This window comes from Hylobates moloch, unplaced genomic scaffold (assembly GCF_009828535.3).
Source record: "Hylobates moloch isolate HMO894 unplaced genomic scaffold, HMol_V3 SCAFFOLD_27, whole genome shotgun sequence".
NCBI lineage: Eukaryota > Metazoa > Chordata > Mammalia > Primates > Hylobatidae > Hylobates > Hylobates moloch.
The window spans coordinates 2,636,280-2,649,609 of NW_026652302.1; the positions used below are offsets into that span (position 1 = coordinate 2,636,280).

General features: G+C 38.3%; 1 protein-coding gene across 1 annotated transcript in view; it reads right to left on the bottom strand.

Annotated features, from left to right (window-relative positions):
* LOC116463107 (androglobin) overlaps positions 1 to 8,530 on the bottom strand; it is a 183,641-nt gene extending 175,111 nt beyond the window's left edge. The window contains exon 1 of the mRNA XM_032146070.2: positions 8,432 to 8,530. Coding sequence (XP_032001961.1) covers positions 8,432 to 8,505 — 74 coding nt within the window. The 5' untranslated portion in view covers positions 8,506 to 8,530. The remainder of the gene's footprint in view (positions 1 to 8,431) is intronic.
* Between the last annotated feature and the right edge of the window lie 4,800 nt (positions 8,531 to 13,330).

Genomic DNA, 13,330 nt, shown 5'->3' on the forward strand with positions numbered 1-13,330 from the left:
AACTAACAATCATACTAATATAGTTATTATATTCAGTTGGTGCAAAAAGTAGTTGCTGTGGCAAAAACAGCGATTACTTTTGCACCAAACTAATATCTGAATTCCATATTTTCAAAATGTTAAGTAGAGACAAGGAAGATAAAAAAATGATTGAAATACCTTAAATAAAAACTAAAATGAGACGACAGAAAACACACAAGAGTATTAATGGTGGATTAGACATTGTAGGTGATTAATGAATTTTAGAAGATAAAAAATAAAAGAAAAAAATTGGAAATAAGCAGAGCATCAGTACATTCTGACATAACTAAGTAGTCGAATATAAGTGTAATTATTGTCACCAAGAAGGGATTAAAGACAGAAAATACTACTTGAAGAAATAATGGTCATTAAAAATTTATGAAAACTATAAACCTACAGATTTAAGAATTTCAATAAAACTCAAACTCGAGAAAGATTGAAAAAAACCATGCCAAGTTACAATACAAGGAGGTAACTTAAAAACAGTGGATTTTAAAAGCAGTTAAAGGTAAAAATAAACATTATATGCAGAGGAAAAAAGAAAAGAACAGCAAAGTTCTCATTAAAACACAATGTAAATGAAAAGATAATGGACAACATCTTTAAAGAACCGAAAGAAAAGAAGAAATCTGTCATACTAAAAGTCTACACCTATTGAAAATGTCTATTAGAAGTAAAAGGGACGTAAGTGCTTTTTTTCTGACATAAAAAAGCTAAAAGCATTCATCAGCAGAAAATAGTCAACACAATAAAAACATAAAAGGAGGCCTCAAGCAGAAGAAAAATGATAGCAGATGGAAATATGGATCTGCCAAACAAATAAAGATAATTTTACATAGTAAATACATGGCAAAACATACAAGTTATTTTATTTAAAAGTATCTTTGTGATATAATTAACTGCTTACATAAACGGATGATGTAATACGAGGTTTATAATATACATAACATCAAATATATGATGATAATAGCAGAGTGCTTGGAGTTGATAAGTATACTATTATGTTTTTTATATTCTATGTGAGTTGATATAACATCACAAGAGGGTAGAGTGTGATAAGTGATGTATTATAAACGGTACAGAAATACCCAAAATAACAAAACAAATAGATACAGCAAAAAGCCAATATAGGAGATAAGTAGAATTTTTAAAATATAATTTATCCAAAATATAGCAGAGGAATAAAACGATAAGAACACAAGAAAGAGAGAAAAAAAGAAAACGAATAGCAAAATGATAAATTTAAACAGTTTTAGCAATATTAATAATCACATTAAATGTGATTTAACCCAATATATGGAACAGAATGTCAAATTGATTAAAATAACAAGATCTAACTGTATTAGTCCATTATTGCATTGCTAGGAACACACACTGAAGACGGGGTAATTTATAAAGAAAAGAGGTTTAACTGGTTAATGATTCTGTAGGCTGTATAGGAAGCGTGGTGCTGGCATCTGTTTGGCTTCTGGAAGCTTTAACTCATGGCAGAAAGCAAAGCAGTATCAGGCATGTCAGATGGCAAGAGAGGGAGTGAGAAAGGGGAGGAACCACACTTTTACAAACAACCATATTGCATGTGAACTCAGAGCAAGAACTCACTTATAACGCAGAGAAGGCACCATGAAACTCACGAAAGACCCACTCCCATGACCCAAACACCTCACATTTCAACATGATATTTGGAAAGGACAAATGTCCAAACCACACCACCAACTACGTGTTATCTCTAGGAAATCTACTTTATAAAGATATCAATAATAAAAGAATGAAAAAATATATGCCATATTAACACTAAACAAAAGAAACATAAACAGTAGATTTCAGAAGAAAAGAATATTACCAGTAATAAAAGAATGTGATTTCATAATGACAAAAAGGAAAATTCACTGGGTGCGTATAACAATCCTAAACCTTCTTGAATTTAATAACAGAGCTTGTTAACACATGAAGCAACAACAGAAGTACAACAATTTTTATGAAATATATAATATAAAATATATATTCAGGCCCTGGAGAGAATGCAAAATAAATAAGGCGAGGCCTTCAGAAATCTGTCACTGAATCTTATTTACACACTGTTTATTTTCTTTTTCAGACAGGATGGCATCCTGGTCTGGACATCATCATCATATATTAAAACTGCAACTGGAGACTGGAAATTTGGCTTGTATAGTCTTTGACCACAATCACCTTACAGATCTGCTGTGCACAGTGCACACTCACATCACTTTTGATATGTTCCTCACTATCATCAGGAGGACCAAGAATCACGCATTCTCCCATTATCTCAGACCATCACTATTTCTTGCTACCTTGATTCCTAATCCAGCATAAATTCCATGCAATTGTCAAATTATACATCATAAATCACCATTTTGATATTTGAAACCATTTGTATTTCCCCACTACATATAGTTTGAATTCCTTAATCTATCCCTGTCATTCTGCTGGATACTCATCTTAGATGCTTTATGATTCAACTTGGATGACCTGTGCCCCACATTCCTGCTGCCTGCACTAACTGCCCCACTAACATGTGCCTTTTGAAATTGAAGAGGGGCTATTAGACAGACGCAATGAAAAACCAGCCCCAGCTGGAAGTGTTCTTCCTCTCCTCTAACTCCTACAGCCCTCATTTTAGGAGTCTCGTGATTTCTCTACTTTACCCCCACACCAATGCATGATTCCTTCTATGACTTCTACAAGTTTCTCCTGTCAAATGTGGCATTACTCTATATTTCCTAGTTACTTCGCTATGAATCCTCCCTTCCCTGGCCCCAGAGTATAAATCCCTTGACAGAAAGCATCATGTTTCAGAATTCCTTATTGTCTAGGGCCTACCAGTGAGTTAAGCATGGGCAATTCTCAATAAATAACTGGGAAATAAGCATAAAGAATAAGCTATTCTCTGGGAAAGTTTCTGTCACTGAAGTTGACCTTTTTTTTTTTTTTTTTTTTTTTTTTCATTTTTAAGGTGCACTTTTATTCAACTAGTCTAAAGTCAGTGTACAGGTAAGCCCTGGCTGCCTCCACCCACTCCCAAGGAGACCAAAAGCCTTCATACATCTTAAGCTGGCGGACAAAAAAAGGGGGCCACAAAGGCTGATCATTCAAAATAAAACAAAATACAAAAGTATTAAGGCGAAGTTTTAAAAAATTTTGCATTACATAATTTACACAAAAGCAATGCTATCACCTCCCCTTTGTGGACGTGGGAGAGGACTGGGCCATTCTCCTTAGAGAGAAGTGGGGTAGCTTTTAGGAGGGCAAGGGGCTTCCTGTAACAATGCATCTCACAATATTTGGAATGACTATTAAAAAAAGAACAATGTACAATCAAAGTCCTCGGCCACATTGTAGAACTTTGGGGGATGCTTGCTCCAACCGACCTTTTAAACTTGTTAATTGACTATAGTTGTTGAGCTCCACACAGGTCACCTGGGGGAATCACTCAGTTGACCCCTGGGTTGTTGACAGTTTCACCTCTTACCTCTGCCTTCTGGTGTGAGCTATGTGAACTGGACCTGGGGTTACAGAGAGCACCTCCCTAATGTGTCCTGCTGACTCTGGGGAGGTTTCTTTTCTGAACGCTGCAGGTAGAGGAACATATTACTTACCAACCTCTGTTGCATAGTTTCATTGGATCATCTCTCTTTTGGGCCTCAGACAACCAAGAAACAATTCACTTAATCTAATAGACAGCAAGATATTTATTCCTTTATTTTATGTTGTTTTCGTTGTATTAAATCTTGAATTCAGCTTTTGTAATAGTATCATTTTCAAATTTCATATAGAGAGACATGTTGATCATTTTTGAAAATTCTATAAAATTTAGATGTTTGTTTTAGTCGTAAGTTAGATTAACTTGAAAATTATGAAATATATTTCATTCTGTTTTTGAAAGAGGCTTAATATTATTTTATAATTACAAATCTGCAAGGCTATATGGTTCCTATTAGTTTAACAGATTACCTGTTTTTCAATCTTGGTTTGAATGTCCTTTTGAAAGTGAAAAAAATTTTATGAGTATAAATATCAAATTGTGTCCCTATCTCAAACTTCCCATTAAGGTTCCAAGTATTTTAGTGTATAAAGTGTATGCATTAATACTGTCAATACTTAAACTGCATGACTCCTTTTGTCTCTGTTGTCTTGTCTATGATATACACAAAGAATTATATTTAGTACTTCCGAGAAGATCAAATTTTTGTCTTGATATCACTAAAAATCCTTCCAGTGGCATCTAATTGGTGAATGAATCTTTGTAGCACCTATTAGTTTTCAAATCAATTAGATTGATCAATTAATTTAAATTCATTTATAATTGCTAATTGTTATTAGTTTATATTATAGATTGCATATCTGTGTCTCCTCTCCCAAAATACACATCTTAAAATTTTAATTCTCAATGGAATGGTATTAGGACATGGGGCCCTTGGGAGGTAATTAGGTTATAAGGGTGGGACCTCATGATGGGATTATTGTCCTCATAAGAAAAGTAACAGAACTAACTAGCCTTCTCTCTCTAGCATGTGAGGATACAAGAAGACGGATATCTGTGAATTAAGTAGAGCAGCTATCCCCAACCTTTTTGGCAACAGGGACCAGTTTCGTGGAAGACAATTTTTCCATGGATGGAGAGGGGGATGCATTAGATTCTTGTAAAGATGACACCACCTAGATCCCTTGTGTGCACAGTTTGCAACAGGATTTGCGCTCCTATGAGAATTTAATGCCGCTGATGATCTGACAGGATGGGGAGCTCAGGTGGAAATGTTGACTCCCCTGCCTCTCACCTCCTGCTGCGCAGCCCAGGTCCTTACAGGCCATGGACTGGTACTGGTCTGCAGCCCCAGCGGGTGGGGACCCCTGAAGTAGAGAGCCTTCCCCAAACCTGACCATGCTGGCACCCTGCTTGTTGACTTCTAACCTCCAGAACTGTGAGAAACAAATGTTTGTTGTGTAAGCTACCCAGTCTATGGTATTCTGTTACAGCAGCTCAAACTAAGATACTGACAAGGAGTTATAATCTGTGACAGTTGTGATGTTATGTTAAAGTTATCTTAAGTTATCTTATGTTAAAAATTGTTATGTTAAAAGATGATAACAGAACAATCAGTTAAATCATGGTTTTAAACATTCTACTATAACAAAATCCCCTCACTTATTATGGACCCAGTGAAGTTAAAAAATATATCTGATAGAATCATGGAAGTTTAGAACTGGAGGAATACATAAAGCAGGGAAGGGAGAAAAGGACATGCTGGGGTAAGAGCAATTTTAATTAAAGGACCCTCCCTTTAAAGAAGTGAAAACTAAATGTCAGAATAGAAAATGACTTGTCCATTGTCAAAAAATTGATGCCCAAGTGAATCCTAGAATAGTGATTTCATACTGGCTGATACAGAGAACTAGGAAATAGATAAAATAGAAATTGTTTAATCTAATGTAAAAATTTACAGCTTAGTTACCTAGAATAATTTTTCTTGGTGATTCAAAGTTATATTTACTTATGAATATGAACATAGATGATTCTACCATAATCAGTTGTAACATCTCAGTTTTTGAACTTTGCCAAGAGCAGATCAAATAGGAAAGAGAAGGAGAATTGGGCTTCAATCAAATTCAGAAGGAATGAAAACCAAGGTGGATAACAAAACTATGAGCTCATTTAATAAACACATGGTGACTTTTTAAATGTGCTAGTTGCCATTTGGGGCAAAAGCCAAACATGGCACTTATTCCCAGTCTGACACATAATTTTAGGGCAAAAGAGAGCTGTCAGAGATGGCATCTCTAGGAGAGTAAGATTCTATTGCATAGCCATTTTCAAGGCTCTGAAGACTTTTTCTTTTATTTCTGTATCCAGGACCATGTTAGAGTTGGTCGCATTTATTGGATACGTAAACACAAGGTGTGGTAAAATGACATAAAAACTTACTCTAAATCTCCCAGTGTATTTTAAATAACAATCATACTAGGGCCTTGCTAGACTTTGATCCCTATGCCTCATACTGAATAACACTTTGTCCTACAACTATGGGTTAGCTTAGGTTCTGTGATTAATTCTTCAGTTAAACTTAGAGGATAGACTTGATTTATAATGAACTTAACATCCAATCACTTAATGCTGCAGAAAAATCTAATGATTTGGTGTTTGATGCTCAATAGTCTCTAACAAATCTTAGCTTTTTAAAAGTAACTCTTTGCCCTTCCTCTTCTATTTCTTCTATTTTCATAAATGTATGCATACACTTTTATTGATATAATTCAGATATTTTCTAGAAAAAAAATGTTAGACATTTATTACCATCTCAAAAAGAAATAGGAAGTCTTAGGAAGAAGAGAATTTGCATCTTACCAGTGGGGATCTAATTTCTATTGTGTAATACAACCATCACAGGATCGGGGCAAGTAATGTGTTTTATGGTGTCTGGTTTGATAAGTTTCTTTATGGGAGTTAACAGTCACATCTCTTTCAGGATATAAACTCATTAAAGTCCAAGATTTTCCCGAAGCTCCTAAAGAGTGGTGAGCCTTCAATGTGCATTATTGTAACCATCAGTGACTTAGTTATTTGTGTGTGTGTGTGTGTGTGTATGTGTGTGTGTGCGTGGTGGGGGTGTATTCAAAATTCTTTTGCAATCCTTTAATATCTCCTAGTTAAGAGAGTCATTCATTCATTCACTAAACACTTTAGAGTGCCTACTATGTATGACCTTGGAACTACTCTAAGTACTAAGAATTCAACAGTATGTAAAATAGAAAAGGAAAATCCCTGCCTTCCCTATTGGGAAGACAAATGAAAAAAAAAAATGTAGTGTTTAAAAAGTGAAATATATAGCATGTTAAATGAGCAAAAAAAAAAAGTAAACGAAAAAAATAAAACAGTGAAGGAAGACAGGGAGCTTCATTTTGTTTTGTTTTATTTTGGCAGAGAAGTAGAGGTTGTAATTTTAAATCAGGTGGCCAAAGAAGCTAACAGGAGAAAATGACATTTAGGTAAACTCCTGAAGGAGGGGAGAGGGAAAACCATATGGATATTTGAGCAGAAAAGCTTTCCAGTAGGGGAAACAGCAAGTGCAAAGGCCCTGCGGTGGGAACAATCCTGAGATGACTCAGGGAGTGGAGAGAAGGCTAGTGGAAGGTAACGTTAGAGAAGTAATAGAGGCCTGATTCTGAAGGGCCTCCTCGGCCTTGGACCTAGAGGAATGGAAGCCATTAGACAATGCTGAAAAGACCTGACTTTGGTACACAGAAGTAAAGCAATCCTATTAAAATTACATATGTAATATCCATATAAAATTATATATGTAATATTACTTACATATGTAATATCTAAAATTTAAGCTAGTAAAAGGAATGGATTATCTGCTGGGTAACTGGAAACCTGCTTATGAGAGAGGTTAGAACTGAGGGACTAGAGATTCACAGACATGGGAATGAGTCTGGGAGAAGAATTCACAAAGAAAAAGAGTTTAAATCCTAGGGATCAGTCCAATGTGGAATTCTTCAGCCAGGGAAGGAAATGGAGAAACAGGCATCAACGATGTAAGAATTCAATTTGAAATGATTGATTGCATCGCCCTCCCTATCAGGCAGAGCATGAAGAACATGAATGCTCCCACTGAAGCAGGGCTGGCAGCTGGGATTCTCTCACAGTGGGAATGAAAGTTAGAAATGGTGTAAGTTCAAACAACAGCCCCAGTCCTATGCTTTGGATAACTGGATATCTCTAGGGAAACAGACCAAAGAAAATAATAATCATGGGGAAGTATATCCTAAGACACAACACCTAACACCAGCCCAGGACAAAGGCACCATAAAAATTCCCTGAGCGAGGGTCTGTTTACTTTCTCAGAGTAAACGTTAGTAACATGAACTATACATTTATACTGTTTTAAGGTTTTGAAGCCGCTTTATGTCTGATTATATCTGATCAAAGGTCGTAGTCGTTGGACTGGGCAGATGCAAACTAGCAAGTCACCATGAAGGTGAAATGTGTCCACGTCTGTCTGTGCTTCGCTGTCTGTATCATTTCCGGGGCCATGCAGATGTGGCTTTAACCAGAAGTATTTGAGAGATGCCTCTTTCTTAGGAAAGCTATGGCCTTTCTAACTGCCTGAGAGGGCTATGAAGAAGAGGAGGGGTGGCAGATTCACCCATGGGAGCCGAACGCCCAAAGCAAGAAAATCAGGGGCGCTGGGAAAGGAAGTGAGTCAAGACAGGCAAGAGAGAAGGATGAGAGCGAGCACCTCCAGCATCTGGTTTACCAGAGAAGACAAGCTGCGAGGAGGCCACTAAACTTCTGCCCTGGCAGAGTCTGCTACAGGGAGGCAGCCCCAGAGCTAGTGGTGATGCTGACGGGGTAGGCCAGGGGAGGGATGGGCAGGCAGAGGTCCCTTACTCTTTCGATTTATCCGATCCGTGCGCCGAGTTGATACGATGCACCTCTTTCTTTTTGGTTTGTTTGGAGGCCATGGCAGAAGCCGATCTATGTAGGGCTGAGCTCCGAGCAAAGAGCCTGCGGGCGCGCCGAGGCTCCGCGTCTGCGTTGCCAGGCGACGGCGTCCCGTGTCCAGCGTCCCGGAGAGCGGGGGGCGGGTCCCTGGGGGCGGGCTCTGCGGCCTGTGGCTGCAGAGGGACGCAAGCGCCTAAACTCAAATCCCACATCCCCGTGGAGGATCTTGCAGTTGGTGTCTGGGGAGAAATCGAGGTTCTGGGGCATGGGTTTGACATTAGGATTACTGGGCAGCCCTGATTAATTGGCATTCTTCTGCAGGACCTACTCTGCCTGGCTTTGCCCTTCGGAACCATAGACATGTATCGACTCTTGAGTATTCAGCTATCTGAACGTAGATATTATGCTAGTATCACCCCAGGTATTCTCTTGGCTAAATATAACAAGTTCCTTCGATAATTACTAAGGAGACATTATAGACACGCTGAATTTGTCAACGGCTTGAAAACCTGGGGTCCAGAAATTAACACAGTGGGTATAAGGAAGGCAAAATAATGACACCTTGAGTCGCTGAGGGCTAGGTGATGATGATATCTGTAATAAAACCAATAAGGTGTCTTGTTGTTCGAATGAAAGAGTGAGTCCAAGTCGTGGGCTCGAGTGGTCCTTTATAGACTTTCCAGAAAAGGCCCAGGGGCCAGATGACACAGACAGAACCAAGTAAAATGAAACTTATTAGGGTGCAGGCTTAAGGCTCAGTCATCAGTGGTGATATTTGTTAGTTATCTTGTCTTGGGCTGGTTTTTCCCTTTGAGCCTCAGTTTACTCACTTATAAATAGGAGATGCTAATATCTAACTCACAGTTCTGTTTTGAGGATAAGATGCAAAGCGCAGCAAATAGGAGCCACTCTTTCAGAGATGACAGACCACCTGGTTTCAAGGAGCAGCAGACAATGTAAATGAATGAAGTTGGCCAGCTAAACACAGAGTAGTGGATACTATGCTTGACTGAGACATGCTTAGACTGCAAAAGCTTGCAAATTCATCAAAACAAAACATTGTGTTGGTTCAATATAACCTCACTTCAAAGATATCTGACACACAGCCCTTAGGCTTAGGACCCCTACTACTGGTTGGTGTCTTTCATGAGCCTAGAAACAGTTAAGTATCTTTAAATAAAATAAATCCCCTCCACTCATGGGACTGGGCACATGCTCACAGTTCCACCTGTGCAGGCAAGAGGCAGCTTCCTGCAAAGAAAATCTTTCAGCTTCTCTGACAAATGAATGCCCAGCCCTCTCCACTCAGCATAGCCTATGGTTTGTCCGACTATCCCAATCTTATTACTATTGGATTACTATTGGGGGTTACCTAGATGACAGACAGCCCCTTCGTTGTATTTCTATATGCAAAATAAATGAATTCCAAGTGAGCACTGTTAATGTTATGACTGCAAGACTGCCCTGCAAACATCTCCTATATATGTAAAGACAATGAACACATCATGAAGATTCTGCTTTGTTTATACCATAATTCAAACTTCCAGAGAACTCTCTGGAACGAAAGTAGAGGACTAAATGGTGAGAAAAATTATTTACTACCAAATTTTGTCAGAGTAATCAAATTTATAGCTATAAGTATATACAAAGACTCTTGGCTGAAAACAGCACAACTTTAAGCAGCCAACCCCACAGAGAGGTGAGTTTCTTCTTGAAAAAGGGCTATCCTGCAGCCATTGTTAATGGCTGCAAGATGCCAAAACAATTAGGGAAGATAAGCCTTAGAAATCAAAAGATCTACATCCCACCCGTATTTATGGACAAATAACTCCAGGCCAAGACAAGCAAAATGTCTTGCCAAAAGTTGCTGGGTTATTTATTGATGGAATTTGGACTAAACACATTAAAGTCAGCACTGCCAGTTTAAGCCAAACATATCACTACTCCACTCAGAGCTTGCTTTTTAAACATCTATTAAATTAGGATAAGGTAAGGGGGTTGTCATCAGAATGGAATAAGATAATCATAAAAGATGTGACGAGTATAAGTTGCCTATTAATTCCTACGCCACTGTTCTTTCTCCTTTATTATATTAAGAGTGCAGCATGCATAAATGGAATTTTCTTTCTGGAGCTAAGGTTCTGGTCAGGCTATACTTATAAGAGCAAATCTGTTCCTCTGTAAGATAGTTCTAGCTACAAAGCTTAACATGATATTTATTGTAGCAGTGCAAAAAAGACAATAGGTCCTACTGCTGTTTTTATTTTTCTTATAACTGTGGCCTTATAACTGTGGTCAATGTCACTTTGGAATAATAATATTAATAGCTGTGATTTATTGAGTACCTACTACATGCAAGGTTTAGGGAAGGGTGCTAGCTCCTTTAGAGATAAACTTGAATTTAAATCCTGACTCTTGTTGGGTAATTATGGGTAAGTTATTTAACTTCCATTTTCTTTATTTGTGAAAAGGGAAGAATAATACCTCAAATATGCTTGACTCATCCCAAGCACTCAGAGAATTATAGCTAATGTTATTATTCCACAGGTAAAGAACTGAAATGCAGACAGGAAATGGGACTTGCCTGACATGGAGCAGATGGTAGGTGGCAGAGGAAGATTGGCCACTCCATAGCCTGTGCTCTCTCCAATTCTCTGGACTAATTGTCCATGCAAATGATTGCCCTGGAACTGAGCTTAGGGATTTCCAAACTCTTGCTATTTAACAACTTTCAAAGACTGAGAAACAGGGCTTATATTTTATTCAAGCTACCCAGAGTAGGGCCTCTCTCTAATCTATACTTCCTTTTTGGGGAAGAGATATTTGGCTTCAGGCAGCAGTAGTGCCTGCTCCCTAGGGAAGTGGTTAGAGGTACCTACTTCCCCATATCAGCAGAAACAAAACAGGCAGGAGTCTCTCTGCTTGAGGATCTGCCTAAATAGGGAAGTGAGAATTGGAAACCACTTCTCCCTCCACCAATGGGAATCCTAGATGAAGGGAACTGGGTGGGAGGTGGCAGGGGTGGGCAGAATGGCAGCCTTTCTGTTTCTTAAATCCATAACTCCAGGCATCTTCAGACACTTGATTCCACAGCCATAGGGAATTATATATATGGTGCTGCTCAGCTACCTCTTTGCAATTAGGTCAATTATAAAATTACTTGGAATTTAACCAGCCAAATGAGAAAGTATGCATTCTACATGTTCTGTGTAAGGTTGAATTTAACTGTCACTTCAAGTTCTGTTCTTTTCACGTTTCCATGGAAATTTACACTCTTCTCCTTTATTTCCCACAGAACTTTATTTGTTCATCTTTTAAAATTCCTATAATATTCTGTCTTGTTTTTATTAATACTTATGCCTTGTTTTTTCTCCTTTACTAGACTGTAGGGTCACTCAAAGCAAAAATTCTTCTTCCACCAAATTCATTCACACTTTTGAAGCCCCTAAACCCTTAATAATAAGAGCTCACATTTGTTGAGCACTCGCTATGTGCTTGACCTTCTTCTAAGCTATTTTTCTGTATTAATTCACTTAATCCTTACAAACACCCTAGGGATTTGCTATTATAATCTCTCTTTTATAAATAGGAACATAGGCAAAGAGTGGTTAAATTAAGTTAGTAAGTGATCAGGCATGATTCAAACTCATGGCTCTAGACCCATGCTCTTTATAACCGCATTATTCTGCCTCTGACACCTTCAATGATCACAACCCTATGAAGTATGAAACTCTGCCCATTTTATAGAGAAGAAAACGAGCTTTAGAAAGGCAAAGCAACTTGCCCAAAGTCCAGAGCACAGGGGGAGTGGAGTCAGAATGCATAGGTGAATACTTTGGTTTCAGAATGCAGGCTCCTAAACTCTCTGCTACACACTGCCTACTTAAGAGTTCAAAACGTATTTACTTCAGATCATTGAAAATGGTATTAAAAATCACAACTGACATTCTGTTGTGTCCAGTAATATTCAGTCTCTACACCTGTTAAGGAGAAGTTGGATCCTGCGGATATGAAACCTGCTGGCCCTGCCACAGAAAGCCCCGTTATTCTGGGCAAAATTGAATTTATAGTTTTAATGATCTGTGAAAGGAAATTCTGAATAGAGATTCTTTAAAAAATGGGGGATATGGAAATAAGTTATTAGTTGAAAAGCAATTTCCATTTTGATAAGCTGCTTCAAGAAGAAGCAATGACTAACTAAACACTTCATCAGGATGCAAACAAACCTACTTTTGTACAATGCTGCAATTATCCGTGCAGCAGATGGGTGGTTCTGTTTCCCCTTCCGGACAGAGACACTCACCCTTTGTTGCATACTTGCACTGAGAGCTACGAGCGTCCCACTAGTTTATGTAAGAAGGGGATATAAATGGGGCAACTCTGAGAGGTGCTTCTCTCTCCAGAACTTCCCTTATGACCCATAAAGGCTTCTGTTACAACTGCGTGGCAGTTTAACTTCTCCTTCTCCCCAATCCTGCTTCCCCTACAGATGTTATTGAGAATACTCACTAATAAACCTGATGCATGCACATCTCAGAGTGCCAGAGTCTGCTTCCTGGGAACTAGCTTGGAACAGTGTTAGTAATAGGGATGATCCTAGGAAGCAGACTCTAAAATGGGATTTGGGAAGAGTTCCACTTCCAAGCAAGATGAAGTAACAGAGAATTTACCTTCTCTCATGAAATAACTAATAAACTAAAGAAAATATATGAGGATATTGACTGTCAGACAATGAAAGAGAGTGTTACCTGAGAGATGGAAACCAAAAAAACTGAGCCTTTTAATTGTCCCATCTTACTGCTAGGTTGTGGCACAGAGAAGGGGAACCTAGGCAGAGCCTGATGG